Here is a 24,101-nt window from a genome sequence, read left to right on the forward strand (position 1 = left end):
CTCTCAAGAGCTCTACATTTTGAGAGCTGAGAGAAACCACATCTCTGGAAAAGATTTTTATTTTTTCTTTCTTTTGCTGATGTCATTGCTGTTGCTATGGAGAGGAAGGGAGTGCTGCGTGACAGTGCTGGAAAAATCAACACTGACGTATTTCTGCACAGCAAATAGTCCACTGCACAACTTGTTTTTTATTAGTGTATGCTTGCTAAAAATTGTCAGAATTAATACCCAAAATGGAATGTTCCTTTGCCCAACCTGTCTTGACATATAAACATTTGTGGTGGTGTACTTAAATAATTTCTTCCTAATAATAGTGAAGAGAAGGAAAAATATAGTAACCCATGTGAATCAAGGAAGAAAAAATATGTTTTATAAACCACTAGGCACTATTTATATTACTGTGGACGTTTTTCTTGGAAATGTCCATCCCACTGTTGTAAAATCTATTTCTAACGTTGAGTCATTCAGTTGTACAGCACGATCCCATTCATGTCTGAGCCCTTCAAAGAGGTTAGGGCTGATCTCCTTTGGCATCCTCTCTGAGGCCCTCTCTTTTTCTCTGCTGTATAAACCACAGTGCTAAGTCAGATGTCAGAGATACAGTTATGGTGTCTTACTATCAACACATGATTCGTAAATCATCTGACCATGAGGTAGGAGGCAGTAACCAAAAACAACTTCCACACTCCCACAGTTAAATGGAAAAAGCCATTTTAAAGACCTGTAAATAATATATGACAATTCTGTTGAAGTGTTTTGAATTTTAATGTTAGTAAGTAAATAATTGCAATTTTTCCATGAGAAAAATACTTTGCCCCATCTCTGAGTTTTAGCAAATGGAAGAAAGACTAAGAATAAAGGGATTATTTAGGGGAGGAAAGACAGTTATTTCACTGCTGCTTAAATGCCATTTCCATCTGCGATCTTTGGTGATATCCACCGAGTGAATGCAGACGGATACGCACTCCATCATTAAGTGGAACTATGCCTTTGACAATGTGCTTTTCGTATTGCAACCCGTGATGGGCTTTAATGAAAGCCATAAAATAAGTGCACAGTATTTCCACCTTTGAATTCATTGCTGGCAGATTTACAAGTGGCATTTTTCTTGCATTAGAATGTGTTTTATGTGACTGGCTGATTTGTTGTGTCTACTCTTTTCTGCCTGCAGTGGCACATCTAATGATGAAATGTGCAACTTATACATTATGTATTACATGGAAGCCAAGCATGCAGTTTCTTTCATGACCTGTATACAGAATGTAGCTCCAGATATGTTCAGAGACATACCACCGGAGGCCAATATTCCAATTCCTGTGAAGCCGGATATGGTTATGATGCATGGACATCACAAAGGTAAAATTGGCATAACTTAAAGTAACGCATGATTTTGTATTTTCTATTGCCTTATGTGTCTCACGTGACCATATGATTAATTTTTAAAATTATCCTTCATCTATCAAACAATTACATGTGCCCCCATAATCGGATTCCCTCTTTACCTTCTTTTATACCCTGTCTTCCCTCTTGACATGCCCCCATCAAAGGAGCTAACGTGAAAACTCTCAACTAGTGATGCAAGAGATTAGTTTGGGGACCAATTACATAAATGTAAATACTTCTTCATTTAATTCTTGTTTTCTAGTTTCCCCCTTTCGTTCCTCTTATAACCAGTAGTGACTCAGCAATTTTTGAACTTATGCACCATGTTCTAAAGAGTGCTGCAGTTTGCCAGTGAAAATGGTTATCATGTCCCACTGTACCCCAAATCATCTGTTTAATGGGTCTTGTCAAGCACAGAACAATTCTTGATTTTTGAGGCATTACTAACCTTGGCCTTTTTTTATCTCATTCTCAGAATTGTTGCGAAAAGGTCATAATGATTGTCATTTCTTTGTTTTAGAATTGCAAAACCTTCACCCTGTTTTATTGAATAAAGTACGTTGAGACTTTAACAAATTTTGCAAGTTCAGTCTTAAAATGCCTGAGCAACTTATTCTTTCTAGTGGAAATTCTATGAAGGAAGTTAGCATAGCAATCAATTAATTTATTAAGATCCTAATAGAGATCAGTTTCCAGTTAAGATGGAGGCATAGGTAGATATCCTTCGCCTCCTCATGCAACCGCAAAAAGAATTACAACTAAATCTCAAAACAAATAACACCCAGAACTGTCAGAAAATTGAACTGTATGGAAGTCCAACAACCAAGGATTTACAGGAGCCACATTCATTCAGGTGGGTCAGGGGGCGGAGGGCATAGGGCTGGGCGGAGAGGTGAGGAGACGAGGTGTGGCATGGAGAGGTGGCAGCAGCAGTGGAGCTGTCCTACGTTCACGTGTGGTGGATAAAAATCAGGAGGGATACCTTGGGAGCGAGTGATGCGAGCCCCAGTCCAGACCTCACAGCCTAGGGTTCCAGCACCAGGAAGATAAATCCATGTAACTTCTGGCTGCAAAAACCAGTGGGGATTGGGGCAGTGGACAAAACTTCTGGATATTCAGGAAACTCTTCTTAAAGGGCCCACATGGTCATAAAACATACAGAACCCACCCTCTCTGGGATTCACCACCAGGGAAACAGCTGAAACTGCTCCAGTCACATACAGGAAGTGGGTGAAGTGACTGCAAACAGGGCAAGTGCTGGGCAAACTCCCAGAAGCCAGCCAGCGGCACGGTCCCCTCTCAGAGCCCTCCCTCCACACAGAGCCACAAAGCAGTGAAGTGGGTTGCCCCACCCTGGTGATTACCTAAGGCTCCACCCCACACAATTTATAGGTGCCCTTTACAGGGAGTCAAAGCAGCTCTACCTAATACACAGAAACAAACACAGGGCGGCTGCCAAATTGAGGAGACAAAGAAATATGGCCCAAATGAAAAAACAGAGAAGAAACAGAAAAATGAACAAAACTCCAGAGAAATGAACAGAGAAATGAACAAAACCCCAGAAAAAGAACTAAACAAAACAGAGACAGCCAACCTATTAGATCAGATGCAAAGTTCAAAACACTGGTTCTCAAAGAACTCATTGAGTACAGCAACAACATAAAGGAAGAAATGAATGTTACACTAAGTGAAATAAGAAAAATCTGCAGGGAACCAACAGTGAAAGAAGGAAGCCATGATTCAAATTTGTAACATAGGAAAGAAATAAACATTCAACCAGAACAGAAAGAAGAAACAAGAATTTTTAAAAAATGAGGTTAGTATAATAATACTCTGGGACATCTCGAAATGTACCAATATCTGAATCATAGGGATGCCAGAAGGAGAGGAAGAAGAGCAAGAAATTAAAAATTTATTTGCAAAAATAATGAAAGAAAACTTCCCTAATTTGGTAAAGGAAATAGACATACAAGTCCAGGAAGCACAGAGAGTCCCAAACAAGTTGGACCCAAAGAGGACCACACCAAGTCCCATCATAATTAAAATGCCAAAGGTTAAAGATAAAGAATCTTAAAAGTAGCAGGAGAAAAGCAGAGAGTTACCTACGAAGGAGTACTCATACGACTGTCAGCTGACTTCTCAAAATAAACTTTGCAGGCAAGAAGGGACTAGAAAGAAATATTCAAAGTTATGAATAGCAAGGACCTACATCGTAGATTATTCTATCCAGCAAAGCTACCATTTAAAATGGAAGGGCAGATAAAGTGCTTCCCAGACAAGGTAAAGCTAAAGGAGTTGATCATCACCAAGCCATTATTAAATGAAATGTTAAAGGGAGTTATTTAAGAAAAAGAAAAAGATCAAAACTATGAATGTTAAAAGGGCAACAAATTCACAACTATCAACAACTGAATCTAAAAAATTAAAATATAATAAGCAAACAACCAGAATAGGAACAGAACCATAGGTATGGAGATCATTTGGAGGGTTATCAGCTGGTAGAGGGGAAGAGGAAGAATGGGGGAAAAGGTGCTAGGATGAAAAAGCATAAATGGTAGGTACAAAATAGAGAGGGGGATGTTAAGAACAGGAAATGGAGAAGCCAAAGAACTTAAATGCATGACCCATGGACATGAACTAATGTGGGGAATTGCTGGAGGGCAGAAGGGTACCAGGCAGAAGGGTACAAAGGGGGAAAAATTGAGAGAATTGTAATAGCATAATCAGTGAAATGTATTTTTAAAAGACCCTGATATATTTAAAGAATGTACTTTAAAAGAGTATTAAAATAGCCTAAAGTATTACTAAATTCATTTTTAGAAACAAATATGAGGAGTTTTATTATTGCATATTTAAAACTACTGAAAGGGTAGTTGATCTAATTATTAAGTCAGAAGTCTGGTAATTGTTGGTTGCACTATAGATTTTTGTGAATTACAGCACTTCAACATATAAATTCTTAATACTGTTATTATTATGAAATGCAAGACACTAAATAATGTTTTTATGTTGATAGCATATTTCCAATAAACTATTTAAAGCATGTAATATATAATATAAATTTATGCTCAGCTTCTTCGATCCTTTACAGAAACAGAAAACAAAGATAAGACTTCTTTACTGCAGCAGCCAAAACAAGAAGAAGTGTTAGAACAGGGTATGTATGCTTACTTATGTAAAAAGGTGTATAAAGATATTCATTATCAAAATGGACAACCACATATTAAAGCTATTAAGGTGTTTTTTGTCTTTATCTGCCTCCACCCTATATGTTGTTGTTTTTGTCTAATGCATAATTCATAAGAAAATGGTCAATTGTTGCACTTGAGCATTGCAAGTACATTTCATTAGTGTAATTTAGTTTCATTAGACTCTTCTGTCTTTGTTTTAGTTTATTTAATATTGTAACCTTTACATATAGTGCAGATATAATCATTAGAAATAGTGATGTGCTTTTCAAATCTAATGACTTTTATCATTTAAATTCCTATGTATTTAGTACTGTGTGCTCATTAATTATAGTTGAGGGTTAGGAAAAAAGAAATTAAGAATTAAACCCACATCTTGTCTCTCTTAAGTCATTCTCTGCTTTCAGTAAGGTAGGAGGGATTCTTGTTTTATGAATTTGTAGTTTTGTGTTAAGTTGCCATCTGATGCGTTAAGAAAGCATTGTTTTTCCTGTGTTTTAGTTATTTGAAGTGGTGCTGTCTGATGCTTGTGTGTCGAATACTGCATGTGCTGGCACTGAAAAATTGCTCTACTGAAATCTTCGTATTGCCATTTGTTTGGAAGATAGTGCTTCGTGTTAGGTGTTGGAGAGTGTTTTCAAGTTGTTTTTGGCCTAGATATGATGTATTTTAAAACATTAGTTTAATGTTAATGCAAGCATATGTCCATTGGCAACATAAAATGTACAGGAAATAGACAGGACTTTTTTATTAGCAACACTTAGATATTAGTCAGAAGCAACACTTCTGACTTCAGATTTTGTAAACCATTGTTGGAATTCTTCAAAATGTATTCTATTAAATCAAAGCTATCACTCTTGCACTAATAGTATGTTCAAAATTAAAGAATCCAGACTTTTAAAAGGAAAAATGTACTTTGAAAGGGGTATAGGGTAAACTGTAATATAAAAGTTTTTGAATTATGTGGAGTATATTCCATAACATCTAACAAGTGGCCTTTAAAAAAAATACAACTTAGCTTAAAGTTGTTTCTATGTTTACGTTAAATCAGATCAGGGAGATGATTTTTATAGTGAATAGTGTATACTAAATTGTTATACTAAACTATTGTGTATGATTCAAAATAGCTAAATTTATCAAACCTGTGTATATATTTGTAAGGTAATCAGTAATTGCAACCCAAATAAAGTAGGATTAACAGTATTTACTATAATTGTACCAAAATTTAATCAGACTTAAAATCAATCACTTTAGCATTGCACAGTTTTGAATGTATGCTTTTGAAAAAATTTGAGTCATCTTAGAATACGTTTCCTGATACCAACATCTGTGATACAGTTTGGAATGAGAACACCGTCTAGTAGATGCATTTTGTAAAATAGTAATTTGCTATGGAAATTGAGGCTGGATTGTGTTTTCTTTCTGAATTTAGTTGAGTTGATCAAGGAAAATTTTGAAACCTTTGAAAGATTAGAAACCCAGGGGTTTTGTAGCAGAGGAAACTTAATTATTAAATTTAATCTGTTATTTGCCAATACAAGGATTTAGGGTGTGTCATATATGACTTCAAACCAAATCCTTTAAAACTCTCTTGTATTTTACCATTCGTCATTTATTTACCCTTCTGTGTTTGATAGCACATAGTAGTAGGAAGTTTAATATACCCACAGTCTCACTGGTTCTAGAAAAGAATTGTATGAAAACATAAGAAGTGATTTTCCTGTAGCTGCTGTTTCCTCTTCTTAGGAATAAAAATGATGTAAGTGATTTCACTTGGGAAATAAACACAGTGTCCAAACTCGTTCTCATGCTGAAGAACATAGGCTGTGGGATTTATAGGTCAAAATTAGTGGGTCCATCAGAGTGCCACTTCCTGGGTTATGTGAAAACAAATACCTACCAATGGCCAGTGTAGCCTGTGCATTATTCTACGGCTCTTGAGAGATCGGTGATCTAGAAATTAAAGAGCAATAGAGAAATGTACCAAATATGTGTTTCATCCATTTGATTCACTAGTGAGATCAGTCTGTCTCCTTGCAATCAATACACAGGACAAATCTACTTATTACTAAGTATCCTATTCTTCTCAAAGATGTTTTTGCACAAATGTCTATTTGTATTTATTCCCTTGGGAGTTAAATTGACCAAGTAGCTAATATGAGGGCTCTAATTATTTATATAAATTATACCATGTACACAGACTTTTATTTTTTTAATATATTTTATTGATTATGCTACTACAGTTGTCCCATTTATTTCTCCCCTTTATTCCCCTCCACCCTGTACCCCCCCTCCCACAATCATTCCCCCACCTTAGTTCATGTCCATGGGTCATACATATATGTTCTTTAGCTTCTCCATTTCCCATACTATTCTTAACCTCCCCCTGTCTATTTTGCACCTGCCATTTATGCTTCTTATTCCTGTACCTTTTCCCCCATTCTCCCCCTCCCCTTCCCCACTGATAACCCTCCATGTGATCTTCGTCTCTGTGATTCTGTTCCTGTTCTAGGTGTTTGCTTAGTTCATTTTTATTTTTGTTTTTGTTTTCTTAGGCTCAGTTGTTGATAGTTGCGAGTTTGTTGTCATTTTACTGTTTGTATTTTTGATCTTCTTCTTTTTCTCAGATAAGTCCCTTTAACATTTCATATAATAAGGGCTTGATGATGATGAACTCCTTTAACTTGACCTTATCTGGGGAGAGCACCTTATCTGCCCTTCCATTCTAAATGATAGCTTTGCTGGGTAGAGTAATCTTGGATGTAGGTCCTTGCCTTTCATGACTTCAAATACTTCTTTCCAGAATATTAATAATTAATTTTTGCCAGAATATTAACTTCGATTGGAAATTAACTAGCACTTAAAATAAATACATGAGTTGTGCAAATCCATGTAGCTCAGCCTGTGCTTACTCACAACACAGTAACCGTCTGCAGTATCCATGGCTGCATCTGCTCCCTCTAGAACAAAATTTGTGTAAGGCAACTGTATCTCAGACTGTGTCTCAAAAGATGGATTCATGGAGACACCAGAAGAAGCTCGTTATATGACAGCTTTACCACCTGTCAGGTTGTCTGGATCAAGCAACAGTCGGAACATTTTAATGAGCTTTAAATAAGTTTGCTGAGATTTTTAAAAATAATGCTCGACTGATTTTTAAAACAATATTTATTATAGAAGATAGAGAAATTACAGGAAAGTGTGAAGAAGCAAATAAAAATCGTACATAATCTCTAGAAATATGGGTATTTACATACATCTGTGTGTGAAATAAGCCATATATTCACATTATTTTAACAGTATTTGAATCATTATATGTACATGGTTTTATCTTCTGTTTAACAGTATTATTTCTTGAATATTTCTTCCAACTGTAAAATTATTGGTAAGCACCATTTTTTAAATTTATTTTTATTAATTTTATCTTCCAATTACAGTTTATCTTCAATATTATTTTGTATTAGTTTCAGGTGTACAGCATAGTGGTTAGACAATCATATACTTTACAAACTATTCCCCATGATATTTCCAGTACCCACCTGGCACCATACATAGTTATTACAATATTATCATCTATATTTTCTATGCTTTCCTTATATCCCCATGACTATTTTGTAACTACCAATTTTTAGTTCTTAATCTCTTCACCTTTTCACCCAGCCCCTCGACCCCTCCCCTCTGTCAACCATCAGTCTCTCCTCTGTATCTATTAGTCTGTTTCTGTTTTGTTTGTTCATTTACATTGTTCTTTAGATTCCACATGTAAGGGAAATCATATAGTATTTGTCTTCCTCTGACTGACTTATTTTACTTAGAATAATATCCTCTAGGTCCATCCATGCTATTGCAAATGGTAAGATTGCATTCTTTTTTATGGCCAAGTAATAGTCCATTGTGTAAACATACCACCACTTTTTTATTCATTCATCTACTGAGGGACACTTGGGCTGCTTCCATATCTTGGCTATTGTAAATAACACTGTAATGAACATAGTGGTGAATATATTTTTCTGAATTAGTGTTTCAGGTTTCTTCAGACATATACCCCAAAGTGGAATTGCTGGGTCACAAGACAGTTTCATTTTTAATTTTTTGAGGGCCCTCCATACTATTTTCCATAGTGGCTGCACCAATCTGCATTGCCACCAATATGCCCGAAGGTTCCCCTTTCTCCACATCCTCACCAGCACTTGATGTTTGTAGACTCATTGATGACAGCCATTCTGACAGGTGTGAGGTGATATCTCATTGTGGTTTTAATTTGTACTTCTCTGAGGGTAGTGACACTGAGCATCTTTTCATATGTCTGTTGGCCATCTGTATGTCCTCTTTGGAGAAGTGTCTATTCAGGTCCTCTGCCCATCTCTTAATTGGATTGTTTGTGGGGTTTTTTGAAGTTGAATTGTATGAGTTCTTTATAAATTTTGGATATTAACCCCTTCTCATATATATCATTGACGAATATCTCCTCCCATTCAGTAGGTTGGCAAGTGCAATTTTTAATCCCTGCCTGAACTCTTTTGAAATAACCTCTTTGCTTATAGATGAGCTTATCTGTAAATGACTTGATTATGCCCGCCTGCCTTCCTGCAGAATAACCCTAATGAATATTCAAAACAAACTGAAATGTCCCCATCTCCTATAACACTGTAAGTGCAGACTTATCTATGTATGTAAGAAGTAGAGTAAGCTAAACAATGAGCCCCAATTAGATATTGATTCTGGGTGGAGAAAATGAATCCTAGGAGACTATACGGAATGAGGGTGATGGTGTCGCATTTTCCAGCACAGACACACACGCACACATCCCTCACTTGTGTGTAAATTGTTGGCACTTTTAGGAAATTAAAGTATGCTTTATATGTTCCCTTTTTTTATCCATTATGATTTCTTACATATGAGCTTTGTATCAACATTGTTTAGGCAAGGAATATGGGCTGCAACTAAGAGGCTCGCTTACCAGCTGCGTTTAAGAGCTCTGACTTGGAGTGTTTCTCCCCTTTAAAATTCAGAGTAGAGTTGTAGCATTGAAATTTGTTACTTGTGTTGGGAAGATTCACTGTATTAAAAAGAAAACTCAAGGCGGAATTGAAAGTCAAGTTCTCTAACACCAGTGCGTCCTTCTTACTGAATATTACACTGTGGACAGCATTTTTTCCTCCGCAGAAAGGGCCCTTTACATGTTTTACTCAGTCTGCTTCCAACTGCTCTCCTTGTAGCCTTTGTGCTCGCACACAATCAATCTTTCCACTCAAAGGTCAGCATGAGCTACTGTATTCCCAAGCCAGGGAAACTATGACAAAAACACAATTTGTTGAGGAAGAACACTTCATGACCCCAGATAGTTAAAGGTCTTCAGGTACCTTCCGTGAAACAGTTCTTCCACAGTGGTTTTGTGCTAATGAAGAATGAATTACCATTGGCATGCTTTATCAAATAAGGAGAATGGAGGAAACAAGTTAACATGACAGCAACTTACTGTAGATATTGTTAAAGTGACGGTAAAACTGTGAGAACCGTGGAACAAAGGCTAGCTAGGCTTAGTAGCTAAAATTTCTGTTTCTTTGCTTTGTTCAAAACAAGATACACCCTTTCTTAATAAAGTGCAAATGATTTCAGTAGCATCTTCTTAGCTAATTCTAAGCACTCTCGATGCGACTTTGCTGTTTTAAAGAAAATACAATTCTTATTTGTATTCCCATTCACTAAAAATTTATTGGTTTGTATGATTTATGAGCATCTCACAAGTCTTTATTTATTGAACTCATCTATCAAACACAATACTATATCCCCTCTTCCCCCAAGGCTCTGGGAAGCTGAGTGAGTGCTGTTTTGAATTGGTTTCCTAATAACAGATAGGCAGATGTGAATGGTCATTTATCACATGGTTGGGCTTCCTGGTATAGATCTGTGTGCTTGGTAGCTGCAAAAGCCACCTCTAATTTCTCCTTTTTAAATATTCGTCTCATTTTCTTTTTAAAAATAAGTAATTTATGATTGTTTGTCAATCAGATGAGTCCTGTAAAAGGAAAAAAGTTAACTTTATTTTTGATCCCTCAGCTGTTCATCCTGACTGATTTATTTCTTTAAGGCTAGGAGGGTTCTTGTTGGGTTAGGAAAAAGTAAACAGTCAATAGACCAAATAGATTTTAACCAGAGGAAGAGTCAGCTGTGACTGAGTCATAAGGCAGAACATTAAAATCTAAAAAGAAATGCTTTTATTTTTTTATTCCTCATATTCCTCTCATTAATCAGTTGTGTTTACAAGGTTGTAATCTCATTAGCTTGGCTACTTGGTATATTTTGTCAGTGGTTAAACTGCCGATGAACATCCTATTTATTCTCCTTGTACCACAGGAATCATGAGCAATACAGTAGCACGAGCTGTTGGTTTTAGGTAATGAAGTACTAGTGATGTATGTGGGAAATGGGAGTTTATATTCGGAAAGATTACCAAGAGGTTCTTGATCATTTTTAAAATAAAAATGCCTGCCACTGTTAAGGTGTAATGCTGTCTAAAAGTAGTGATATGTATTTTTTCATCCAATAATCTTAAAGTATTTATTTTTTAAAGAACCTTATGGGGAAATTTTTTCAATATATGTTTCCATCCATCTATTTTAGTTTGATTTCAACATATCTTGAGAGTGAACCAGAGAAACTCCCATGCCGGTGGCAGGGGAGAGGGAGTGATCCCTGCTAAATAGAAAAAAATGCCTGTTGAGGCAGGAAGGAGTTACTGCGAGCACACAACTTACAGACTCGGAGTTCAATTGGTAGTGTTTTAGATTCTCTTGTATGATGCTGTGTTCCCTTCCCTGACACATTAGCTGCTACCACAATTGTGTTTTCCAAATACCAAACCCACTCAGTCAAATTCCTTCAAAGACCGAGAGCAGTTCCTCATTTCATAAGTACACGAGTCAAAATTTGAGTGGGGAAAAATCTCACTGCAGCTGAAAATCATCAAGGAAACATTTTTATCTCTACCGATGCAGAAGCAAGGGGTGTCTTTCTAACAAATTACTGTTTATTCTAGAATCATTTATTGGGTATCTGCTATGACAGGAACAGTAGTAATCACTGGAAATATGGCATTGAATAAGAAGTGAGAGGTTTTTATTTTTTATATAAAATCACATTTATACCTTGCCACTTGTTCCTTCCCAGGTAATTTTAATGTACAAGAAATGTTTTCAGGGCATCTTACAGAACTTTATAATCATGTAAAGTATATTGCCAGTGGTAAGTGAAAAGTACTGACGAAAACAGAAAACTCTTCTACTTTTTCAAACCCAAGAAAGTCGATTAGTATTCTTTAGCCAGTTTTGTGCAAATCACTATGTTATGTATGTATTGACTGGTTTACAACCATGTATGTTATAATAAGAAGAGAACAAGCCAGAGTAGGACAAAAAGAAACTTGTTCAGTGAAAAAGTAAACCCAGTACCTCAACTCAGAAGACAGTTAATTTTAAAATAAATTAAAGAAAGACAGAAAATAGTATGACTGACAGGTCTGAGATGAATTCACAGGAAAGAGTTGATTGGCCAGTTGAGGAAAGAGAGGGGAACCTGGATTTAGTACAACAATCAGTAAGAAGGTAGGCCCCTTGCTCAGGCTGTCTCTGTTGCATCCCCATTCAGCTTTCTAACAGCTGGGCAGGTTAGTATGGTACAGTAAGTTTCCTTCTCTAAAATGAAGACAATAAGTATTTCATGGACACTGAATATGTTAAACTGTATTAAGCACTCAGCAAAGTGACTGGGTCATGCTAAGCTCTCAAAAAATATTAGCTTCTACTACTGTTATTGTCCTTTGTGGTTTATAAGGTTCTGTCTTATGTGTTATCTCTGTCAACAGAAGTCGGACTGTAATACATCCCAGTTTTTCCAAGATTGTCCCAGCTTATGCCTAGAAAAAATATTAACAACACCCCTTTCACTCTCACATGTGTCCCAGTCTGGGAAATAAATTACATGGTTGCCTTAGCAGTGAGACCCAGAATAAAATGGAGAATAGCACTCTGAAATACAAAGGTTGACAGAGCTGAGGAACAGGTGGAATATAACTTAGGGGTGTCCAGCAGAGGCAGGCTACCATCAATGACAAGTCAGTTCAGCAGAGGTAGAGCAGCTTTAATTCCATTCCAGACAGATTTGGGACATCAAAGGTAGGGCTGTGGGGCTGTTCCAAGGAAGGAGGGGGAGAGAGATTTAGTTAATCAGAGGATGGATGATAAGACTCTCAAATGAGTAAAGGTTGCTTGGAGGGAGGGATGATGTTGACAAATCAGCATGATGAATCAGTTTATCCTGCGATTCATGGGTGAGAGCTGAAGGAATCTAGTTTTCTGGATTGATTGACCCAAAACACAGGTTTGTCACCGAGAGAGACACTGTAAAAAAGATAAAGTATGGGGAGAAGATTAAGAGCTCAGTTTTAGACGTGTTGAGTTCAAGATTTTTAAACAACCGACACCCAAGAGGAAACCTTCAGAAGGCAGTTGTATACACCACTTTGGTACTAGGAGAGCTCCAGGTGTGAGTGCCATTTGTCTGGAGGTAGCACCTTACGCCTTGTGAGTGGCTGAGCCAGGAGGAAGAAAAAGTATGCCAGGGCTAGACCACAGAAAACACCAACATTTTCGTGTGTTGGGTGTCAGAATAAGAGAAAGCAAAGATGATAGGTGGAGATGATCTGAAAAGAACAATGTTACAAGGAGAGACCGACTGCCACTGGTAAGTCAAGACGAGATTAGCTGAAGACCATATATGCATATAGCCCATGGACACAGACAACAATGTAGTGAAGGGCAGGGCAGGGGCTGGGTGGAGGGGGGCAAAGGGAAGGCAAGTGGGGCATATCCGTAATAGTAAAAAAAGATGGAAAAAAAGATGAAGAGTCACTTGGCTGTCACTTAGCTTTGGCAACTAGACCGCTCTTCAGCAACTCATGCAGAAGTCATACGTGGATGAAGTCAGAAGTGAAAATAGATGCCTTTGATTTAGGCAACGAAGAGGATGCGAAGAAGGATGTAGCAGTACGTAGCCCGACACGGCCCAGCATGGTAGACACTAGCTACATGTGGCTATTTAAATTCAAATATAAATTAATCAAAGTAAGCAAAATTAAAGATTAAATTCCTCAGTTACAGTAGACAGTGTGGCATCTGCTCAATGTAAAGGCAAGATGGAAAAGCTTGAGGACAGTGTGTCAAAGGAGGGTCTCTCTTCGTGTCCACAATCACTCAAGATAAGCACAAAGTAAGTGTATTTGTAGCCCATGAGTCAAGTGTTTGGTGAAGAAGTTGTGTTAGAGAATAAAGGAAAGCAGATAGAAAAGGCTCTAGGGCGTGCTGGGAGGGGCAGCATCTGGAACACTGGAGTAGGGATAGTTCTTTCTCCAAAAATTACCTGAAAGGAAAAAAAGAGAGAAAGAGAGAAAGTTAGATACAACCTCCTTTGGCAAAGCTAGGAAACCAATTGCTACAGCAGCCATGGTGACTTGAGAAAGTAAAGGGCTGTGAATTTAAAGACATTTTCTTTTTCATTATAAAAAATTCCAATTCTTGAATGTGAAAAAGAACTGATTTTTAAAATTTCAGGTAAACAGTAGATTGAAGCAGATGCATGGTGCGACTACAGTTTCTGTTTTTCATTGGTAACTGTAATAGCTACAATTTTGTAGCACCTGCTTTATACATTGGACTGGGCATATTGCATTAACAATCTTCTTTAAATCCACAAAACAGTTATTAACAGTAGTTGTCATCTTTTTAAAGTTAAATAACTTGCTTAAAGGCACAACATAGGTAGTAAGCATCCGGGATGGTTTCAGACATCAGTGTTGTGGAATAAAGACCAGACACTGGGCCATAACAACACAGGGAAAGCCACTGTGCTGCGGACGCACGGACTGGAGACCCTTAACGTGATAGAAAGGTTTCTTGGATATGTGAGGCCGAAGTAATGTCTGAAGGTTGGGGAGATAGTTGATTACTAGAGAGAGAATGTCTCGGAAAGAAGAAACAACATCTTAGATTTGGCGTTCAAGGAACTGAACGTCCTTTATGCCCGGAAATAAGATAAAAAGGAATATTGAGAGATGAGGTTGGGATGAAAACCACAAAACTTCCTCTGTATTCTACTCCATTCTTTACACTCAAGGTTAGATATATTTCCTAAATCAGGATCTTAATATGACTAAGCAAAATGGTTAAATTTCATGATTCCATGTATTTAGTATACAGAAAAGGAAAAATAAATAAATAAAAACCCCTTCTGGTTTGTGCATAAGAATGTAAGAGCTAGCTCTCTAGTGCTCTGTGTCCCGTATCACAAGCTATTGATAGAGATGTTCTCACAAGGCCAGAGCAACCTGTCTGTGGCCAAGCCTATCGCTTTGTTAAATATTTGTTTACCCAACCCAATGATAATTTCAAAGGAACTGAGTGTTCTGTATTTGGTATTTTACCCCAGATTTTAGATTTTCACTGACAGACCTGAATAGTTGTATGCACGGTTCTGAGCCCACGTTCCTCCCGCAATGTTAGCCTAATGACGTTGATTCACATTTTAAAATTATGTTGTTTCTCTGTCCCTGGAATAAGCTTGTTTTATTTTCTACATAAAATGTTTACAACAGCATGTTCAACTATTTATATGGAGTGGATGGGGCAGGAGAAGTTAGTAGTAATGGATTAATCTCTCTTTTTGTGAGGAAGAATGCCACTGCGGCCTAACATTTGGTTGAGTCGTATTTTGCTTTGTTCATTTCGCCAAGATTGGCCCTATTACTTGGCAAGTATTTTCTGATTAAAGATTTCACATGGGATAAGCTGCTTTCATGGGCAAGAATCGAAAATCTCTGATTCATTAACCCAAGAATATTTGTAAACATGACAGGGTGTCTTAGCATCATTTTGGAGAGATTTCCTATCTCCTCGCACCCATTTTTGAATAACATATTCTTTGGTGAAATATCTCACGGCTAAATCAGCTGTCATTTTCATTGCCTGGTGATCATAAGAAAGATTTTACAAACATCATCCAATGGTATTGTAAATGTAATTAAAACAAGCAACAGGACTCCATAGTCATAGTGATCTTATTTAGCAGGACTTAGAACAGGGCAAGAAAAGGAAGAGTTGTGGATGACCTTTGGATTTGGCTTAGGAAAGCAGATTTGCATTTCTATTCAGGACACACATGTTGCCCATTCCCACAGGTGATGGAAATGGATTTGACGCCACAAGCGTAAATGATGTGGATTAAAGTGCTTCATGAATTTACCATGGTCATATTTTTATCTGTCACAATATGTTATAAATAATGTATTTTCATGGAATTAGGTTATCCTATCCAAGTTTCCTCCTTAGTGTAGGAAGACATGGAATACATTTTCAGTGATGAACCATTCCAACTATATTAGTTTGTTAAAATCTCCTTTGTTTGAAACTGATTTAAAAAGAATTCGTTTTCTCACAAAATTAGTTTTCTGGAATTTGTTCATTTCTTCTTTAAAATGAACAAATGGAGCTATTTGCAGTAGCACTGGTAACATAATAACAGTAATGGTTTTCCAATTGTCACGTTGCTTCATATCTGTTAGATTTCGTGTGTTTCATAGCAGCTGCTCAAAAATATACTTTGAATTTTTTGTGGATCATACTTTAATAGACTTTTTAAAGATAGCCTCAAGGGGTTTGTCTGTAAAGATAACTCTTCTCTGATATAGATGTTGATAATATTTTATTTTTTGAAATCTGTTAATTCTATCTTCCAAATGAATCCAGCTATACTGTGAAAACCATTCATTGAAAAGTGCCGTACATTCGTATATGCATTATTTGGTTTCTACCAAACTGCTAATAGAGGTTATCCAGTGTGGTTGGCTCCTGGGATAACAGAAAGAAATAGGTGGTATATGAAATGAAATGTGAAGCATATTATTTTTTCATTTTCTGGAAAATCAACTATTTTCCCCCTCCAAGCTTGAAACTTTGAGAGCAACCTTCTCTTTCACTTATTTTTAAGGCAAAACATTTATAAATTTTGCAATTTTATCGACCCTCCATCCCTTACCTCTTCTCTTTTTTTCACAGGTGATTTCTATTCACTGCTTTCCAAGCTGCTAGGAGAAAGGGAAGATGTTGTTCATGTGCACAAATATAACCCTACAGAGAAGGGAGAGGCAGAGTCAGACCTGGTAGCTGAGATTGCAAATGTAGTCCAAAAGAAGGACCTCGGTCGATCCGATGCGAGAGAGAGTGCAGAACATGAGGAGAGGAGCAATGCTATTCTTGTCAGAGACAGAATTCACAAATTTCACAGACTAGAATCTACTTTGAGGCCAGCAGAGAGCAGAGCTTTCTCATTACAGCAGCCCCCACCTGCTGAAGGCACCTGGGAATCAGAACACACAGGAGGTGCGTCTGGGGCTTTTCAAAGAATAAAATATGAAATGCTGCAATCCACATTAGCAAAATCTGAAGGGAATAAAAATTAATGTGTGTTCAATAAAACTCATCAATAAAAAAGACCATTAGAAAAAGTATTACTCGGATTTGGGTTATCTGAGATAGGACATTAGTTTGAGGAATATTTCTTTGTGTTTTGGTCCAATACAACATAAATTCAGTTTCCATTCAATTGGAGATCCAAAATTACTAGAACCAAAATCACTCAGATCATGTAGGGGATGGTAGCACATGAAATTCAGAGCAACAAATTCTTATTATATCAACGTTATCCATTTTGCTCCATGGAAAGAAACTGAAAATTTAAAACGTGATAAGTAAACTCCCAGTGTATGAAATACTTATATGCTACCTTCTTAAGGTATTTGTCTCCCTCTCAAAAGAATCTTATACTTTTCATCCAAATGACTTGTACACTGTAACTATTTTTATGACTTTGATTTCTTAAGTTCCATCATTAATTACTATCTTAATTGGGAACTTGAGTAGTTATTTCTGAAGGGACCTCCAGCAAGTGAGTAACTATCAGATTTGTCTTTATTTCTTACCATTATTGGCTTCCATAATTAGAGGACAATACGTTATTCCCTTCAGGTTTCTGTACCAGCAAGCTATGGATGCCTCATCTTTGTCTTTAATTGTGTTGTGGCCTCTGTGATATCGATTGTGTTTCTTGTTACTTGCTAATGTGGAAAGCCAGACAATACAGCATGTGGAGACAATCTCCAAAGAAGTAACTGATAGTCGTGCATGGCAGTGGTCCGTGCGTGGGCTGGAATGGCACAGGCTGCCAGCTTAATGTTTTCCATACAGCTTTGCAGGGAGCTATAAATTATTCAACACTCGGCCGATTTTTATTTATAATTGAAAAAAATTAGCATGCAGCGTCTTTTGCTCACATGGAAGTTTTGAGCGTTGCCCATTGGGACTGGCCTAATGGTCTCTATGATATGTTAACTAGAGCCCAGATTTTTCTCTCTTCATATTCAACCAGCATTAGCCCTCCTCTAACTCATTCTAAATTCATCTAATAAAACTGTGTTTCTCAAGACCCCCTTGCATCAGAATCCACAGTGTTTATGAACAACCTAGACTCCAGAATCCTTCCAAAGAACAATGAATTACATCCCTTAAGTATGATGCCTAGAAACCAGCAGTGTATTATGACCCTTTCCATTTTATAAACAGACTGGGGTGTCTCTCTGAATCTGTATATTAAGGACAGTAAATTATAACGCAAACAACATGGAAATAAAAGGCAAAGGGCCTCTGGTGAGAATGTGATTCTCTTCGAGCGTTCAATGTTGGAGTCACAGCATGCTTTATTCCATGGCTTGTGTTTGTTTGTTACTCTTGGATTTGAAATAACATCGTGGTCATTTGTAGGCATTGTAAGTGTCATGTAAAAGCCATTGTTTGACTCAAGACTATATTCCTGACACTACTTAGTTTATCTAAGAAAGAAGTGTTTAAAATGCCCAAAATGCATTTACTTTCCAAATTTCTTCATTCTTTCCAGGGTGGTAAATGGCAGTGCCCAGGAGAAAAATGCTTCTCTATGTTCTGGTTCAGGAAGTTTCCTTTCATTTTAAATATGTGGGTGAATATCAGTGAAGTAAAAAAAAACAATGAGTTTTGTAGAATAGTAACCTACAGCAAAATCCCAACTCTAGAAAGGAGATGCGCATGTGTTTCCTTTGTGAAATGATTTATTTTAGTGTTATTTCAGTATTCTGATTCAAACACTTTTTCAAAATTAAATGCAAAATAGCAAAACTCATATTTAGGTAACCTATTTTTCTAAAGTCTTTTTCTTTTCAATTCTCTCTCTGTTTACCATAACACAATGTAATACTAACTTTAATTCAAGATATTGCATTCCTAGTGTAAGCCAGAAAAAAGCCTGTCCTCAGGAAGTTTTCATTTGCAAAAAAAAGAAAGTAGAAAGTTATTGGCAGTAATGCCCTAATAAAATATATTAGTAGTCTGATTCATGCATATTCCCCAAGGTATGAGCAATGAGAATAAGTAATGGATGATCTTCCATTGTTTTCCTCATATTCTTTCTTTACTCCAGGCAAAACTGAGAATGGGACCCTAATGGTCCAGAATTAACTGTCTCCCTGAGTGCCCACTTTGCTATAAGGAATTATTTTGGCTGCAAAGAAGAAAGTCGCTTTTCATATGAGAGCATTACTAAGACAAAGATGTAAAGGCTATTGTGTTACTTGATATTATGGCTCATACTCATTTCATGTATCTTTGATACCAATTAATAATTTTCACATGAAGGAATGGAAGCCTAGAGAAGTGAACGTATTTGAATGAGGTCACAGAGTCTGAATTTCAAACTTGGTCTTTATGACTTCTAATGTGTACCTTCTAGTTCTTTACACTTCAGTACAGTTGTGCTCACTCAAAGCAAAGCTGATGTGCTTGCCCAATTTAGATGCATCTACCTGGGGCTCAGGACCCTCACTGCTCAGAAGCTGAGACTTCCACTCAGGACCCTGCTCTGGTGTCCCCAGTTCATGGCACTAGCACAGCCCAATGCAGTAGCATTTTCATTGACCCACCTAGATTTTAGAACTGCAGTATCGTGATGGATCCCATTAAGCTGATTTGAGGGCTCAAAGGCGAAACTATAGGATTCGGCCATGTGTGGTAAGCCCAGGACTACCTGGATGTTTCAAAGGAACAGCACTTTGTGGACCTTCAGATCCAGTGTTTCACTTGGCTCCATCCCCTGGCAACTGCATTGAAAGTTGAGTTTTCCACCTCATTATTGGTTGAGTGTCAATGGGCACCAAGATTCACGAAGAGCACCATGGAGGGACATCTTCCAGCTTTGCAGAGCTGAGGAAGCCCTGGCATTCCTAGGGACAAGATGGCTAAGTACTCTGTTTTCAGTGTGTTTCTAAGAGTGCAACCAGCCACAAAGACAGCCCCTTTTTTGAGGTCTTGTCTTCATGACTTTTGGTGAGGTTCAGAGTCTATTCTGAAAACGCTCCTCCTAAAAATTGTGAAAACAGTATTAGAAATAGAAATTTTCTGAGCAGGCTCAGCTAGACTAGACGGAGGTTGTCAAGTGGGAAGTAGTAGCCACCGCCTTCCCATCATACATGCTCCTGAGCACACAGTACAGCTTGCCTTCCCCCTGCCCAGTAGTTCTCCACTTGTCTAAAAAAATTTGAGAACCACCCCATGGAGGTAGTATGATGCAGAACACATCAGACTCGAGCCTGACTGCCTGGCTTTGAATCCCAGCTACGCCATTTATTATGTGGTCCCTAGGCAAATAATATATGCAAAGTGCTTTGAACAGTTCCTGGCACATAGAAAACATTTAATAAATCTTCTAATACTTTAACAATAATTATGATTATTATTGCTACCATTAATGTCATCTTGGATGAAGATTTCAAAAATTTAAACACCAAAGTAGTGGAACTAAATAGTAATTATTTTCACTTAAGCAGCATCTATGAGAGAATTTTCTTGTTATGTGTAGGAAAGCTGCAAAATTTGGCACTCTAATTTGATAAATTATGAAAATGACTTGGCAGGGTTCTATCATGATGGAAGTTTATGGCTCTTCAAATCTCGGATTACTTGTATTGATCTGCCTTGATATTTGCCTGTGATGTATGATGTGCAGTGTGAAAATATCCAATTTGGTAAATTGAGAAGCAAACACATTCCACTTTATACCTAACACAGTTTTGTATAAAGTTTCCACCATTAGTTTGATATCTATTCTGAGATAGCATTAATAGAACAGGAAAAAAAATGTTAGATGTCTTTATTCTAGTTGCCTTCTGGAAATTAGACTCATTGAATAATACATTATAAACTACAGTAGCTATTCTCACTGGCAAATATGATTGAACTACTGTTTGCCAGCATATGGAAGCCTGATTCAGCATATATGGCATACCACCAGACATCTAAAACTACATTTGTGTTTGTGTGATGCTTTCCAACAGATAAGAGACTCGCAGAGTCTTTAAGTATTCTGTGATACATTTAGATTTCATTTTACTTCTATGAACAACTTTTAGTTAACTCAGAGTCCATCCTTTTAATATATTTCAGCTATCTGCTTACCTCTAGGTTCAAGTTTTATAGTATTTCCAGGGTACAATAAGGCATTTGGTTGGCTGATTTATAATCTCTGGAGGGGAGGAGAATAATAAGAACAAGCACATACGTAGCCTTTACAATGAGCCAGGCTAAGTGTTTTAGGTGCATTAACTCATTTCATCCTCGTAACAAGAACCCTATTTATAAACCTATCTAGAGAGGAAGAGACTGGGGCATAGAAAGGTTACAGCTCAAGGAACCAAGATTCAAAGTCAAGCACACTTTGCTCCGAGTCTTGGTTTTTAATCACTTTGTTATTCCACCTCTCACAATAAAATAAAAATAACAATAGACAGACGGATAGATGGATGGATAGATGGATGGATAGATAGGTAGATAGTAGATACATGCAGGTAGATAGATAGGCAGACAGACAGATAGACAGTACATGGATAGGGAGATGACTGCCTTTTTCCAATCATCTCATTATCTCATCCACAATCGTAGTAACTGTAATTGCGTATTACCTTGGTCGTGCTTTCTCAATCACTATCCAAACAAATTGACCAGGGTGACCTCATTTGCACAAAGATGATCTCATTTTCTCATTTAAAAAGGAAATAAATTCTGCTAATGCTTTTGAGCCCCTAGTTATATCTTCACTCTCTTCCTCACTTCACTCCCTTTAAATGAAACATTATAATTAGTTCTTGTTTTCTTTCTCACGTGGGTATAAATATTTCTCCTATAATTTTAGTTAATTATAGTTTTTGCTGGCACCTCTGATGAATAACAACCTCTGACCAAAATAAGGCATCTTTTCCTCACGAGATCAGAATTCGCAAGTGTGGAAAAAGCCCCCACTACCTTTTGTTCTTGTTGTTGCAGTCTCCCAGTGATTTCATCAGGGTCTTCTCCTTAAGATTAAATGTGAAGACCCTCATTATGCTCAGCTTGAGTCATAGTTCTGGGTTTAAAAAAATATTTTTTCTCAACTTTATCTAATTCTGTTGGTTCTTATGTAACACAAATAAGTGAACGCCCTTTTAAATGCGTATTAATAACTTCATATGAAAGCATTGATCATGAACATTAATTTCTTTCTTGGAAAGGTATAATTCATTAATGTTTTTAGTGATTTATTAATACAATCTTAATGTAATGTTTAACTTTTTTCTGAAAGTAGTAACTTTTTTTCTCAATATATGGTGGAATATGAGGTTGCACATTTACCTTTATTTATAATAAATTTGAGTACTTCTGAAATATTGCTATTTTTTGACATCTGAATTTAGAGCAGCTGAAACTTGGGAATAGTGTCCCAAGGTCATATGTAAGAAATTTGTATTTAATTTTCAAATTAAAACTGTAAGTCTTCAGAATTAATTAATCATGTACTGAATCACTTCTTAAATAAAAGCTAAGAGGAGTCTGAACTCAAAATTTTGATTTTTCTGTGATTGATAATGTAAAGTTTAAGTTAGACCCCCAAATATATTTTGTCATACAATTTCTTAAATAAGGATTTGAGATTCTCCTTCATTAGAGAAATTTTATTATTAATAGATAATTATTAGAAAATAACCATCCTTAATATTGCTGCTTGAAGTCTGGCACAGACCAATAGTTCCTTTCCTGTGAAATAAGAAAATCACTGGGATGAGCCGTATGTTCTGGCCTGTGATTCTCCTGTATGGACAGGCAGGGATTGGGAAAACATCAGAATTAATTCCATCTATACACCACCAGTCCTAAATGACTGCCTTGATTCTTGATCATTTAATCTTGAAGCGAATGAACAGCTTTTAACTACTTGATAATAAAAGTGATGGTAACACTGGAAGTAAAAACATCAATTAACCAAGCTAATGAACATGACCTCAGTTCTCCTTTAACCATCTTAGAATGTCTCGTTAACACAGAGACCTAGATCCTGCAGGTTTTGTGGTCTTGGCTTGGTAATCTTAATAAACATGCAATTATATTTTAATGAAATTAAAAATAATTTAATTTCTCCAAACATTCTTGTCGTGCATGAAATAGTTCTCCTTTGCATTGACTCAGTACTAAGGGAGCCGATTTGCTCGGTGTTAGCCCTGTTATATTCCTCATGTACCATATTTACTGTTTCAAAAATTCACCAAAAGTGTATGTTTTAATAAATGTGTACATAGTTACACATTTCTTCTTGAAAATTTCCAACGAAAAAGGATTCTTATGTGTGAAAAAATAGTTTGTTAGCATCCTATCAGTCAAAGATTTTTGTAGACTTTCAAGCACTTATCAGTCTAAAGTCAGTGATAATTGGGATCATTCATAGCTATGTTAAAGTTCTTTACGCAGTACTTCCAATATTTTGTTCAAATCACATTTGATCCCAGAACAATGTGTTAATTTGGACATTGCATATTTTCTGTCAGAGTTAGTATCTCTGCACCTGCATGAGCACCGAGCTTCCAGTACCTGTTGGTGAAACGCTGAACAGAAAGATTATGGGAACCATAGTATTCATTTATTGTATTTAATAAAAAATACTTAGACAATTAGCATTTTTATGGAGTCTTTTCACAGTGTCGTTAGCATAGTGCTAGGGATAAAAAGAGGTAGTGCCACTTAATCTTAAGGTGATAAGGCTGTTTCAATGCTGGTTGACAACATAAACAAGGAGGTCTAGAGCGCAGAGTTCAGGTTAGTGCATTTATTAAGCTGTGCTGTGGGCCAGGCCCTGTGCAAGCCTTGGTGACAAAACAGTGAATAAGACATGCTCCCTGCCCTCAGGAAATTCCATCTAGTTGTCATGCCTCTGGGCTCTGAGAATCTGATGAAAGCAACTGGGTATTTATATTGTCATGAGGTTCAAGGTTCTCTTGGAGCCCATCCAGAATCTTCAGGAGCTGGTGAATGAGGATAGAATGATGGCCCCAAACAGACAAGCTGTAACTGAGATGAGAACGAATGAAGCACA

General features: G+C 36.9%; 1 protein-coding gene across 19 annotated transcripts in view; it reads left to right on the forward strand.

Annotated features, from left to right (window-relative positions):
• The window catches only part of PAM (peptidylglycine alpha-amidating monooxygenase), a 283,208-nt gene that overhangs the window by 219,961 nt on the left and 39,146 nt on the right, over positions 1-24,101 (forward strand). For 13 of the 19 annotated variants that reach the window (XM_053911135.2, XM_053911114.2, XM_053911113.2 and 10 more), the window contains 3 exons: positions 1,172-1,356; positions 4,475-4,540; positions 16,679-17,002. In XM_053911135.2, coding sequence (XP_053767110.1) covers positions 1,172-1,356; positions 4,475-4,540; positions 16,679-17,002 — 575 coding nt within the window. The remainder of the gene's footprint in view (positions 1-1,171; positions 1,357-4,474; positions 4,541-16,678; positions 17,003-24,101) is intronic. The other 6 variants (XM_053911160.1, XM_053911165.1, XM_053911170.1 and 3 more) reach the window with 1 other exon arrangement.

Source organism: Desmodus rotundus, chromosome 1, assembly GCF_022682495.2.
Source record: "Desmodus rotundus isolate HL8 chromosome 1, HLdesRot8A.1, whole genome shotgun sequence".
Taxonomy (NCBI): domain Eukaryota; kingdom Metazoa; phylum Chordata; class Mammalia; order Chiroptera; family Phyllostomidae; genus Desmodus; species Desmodus rotundus.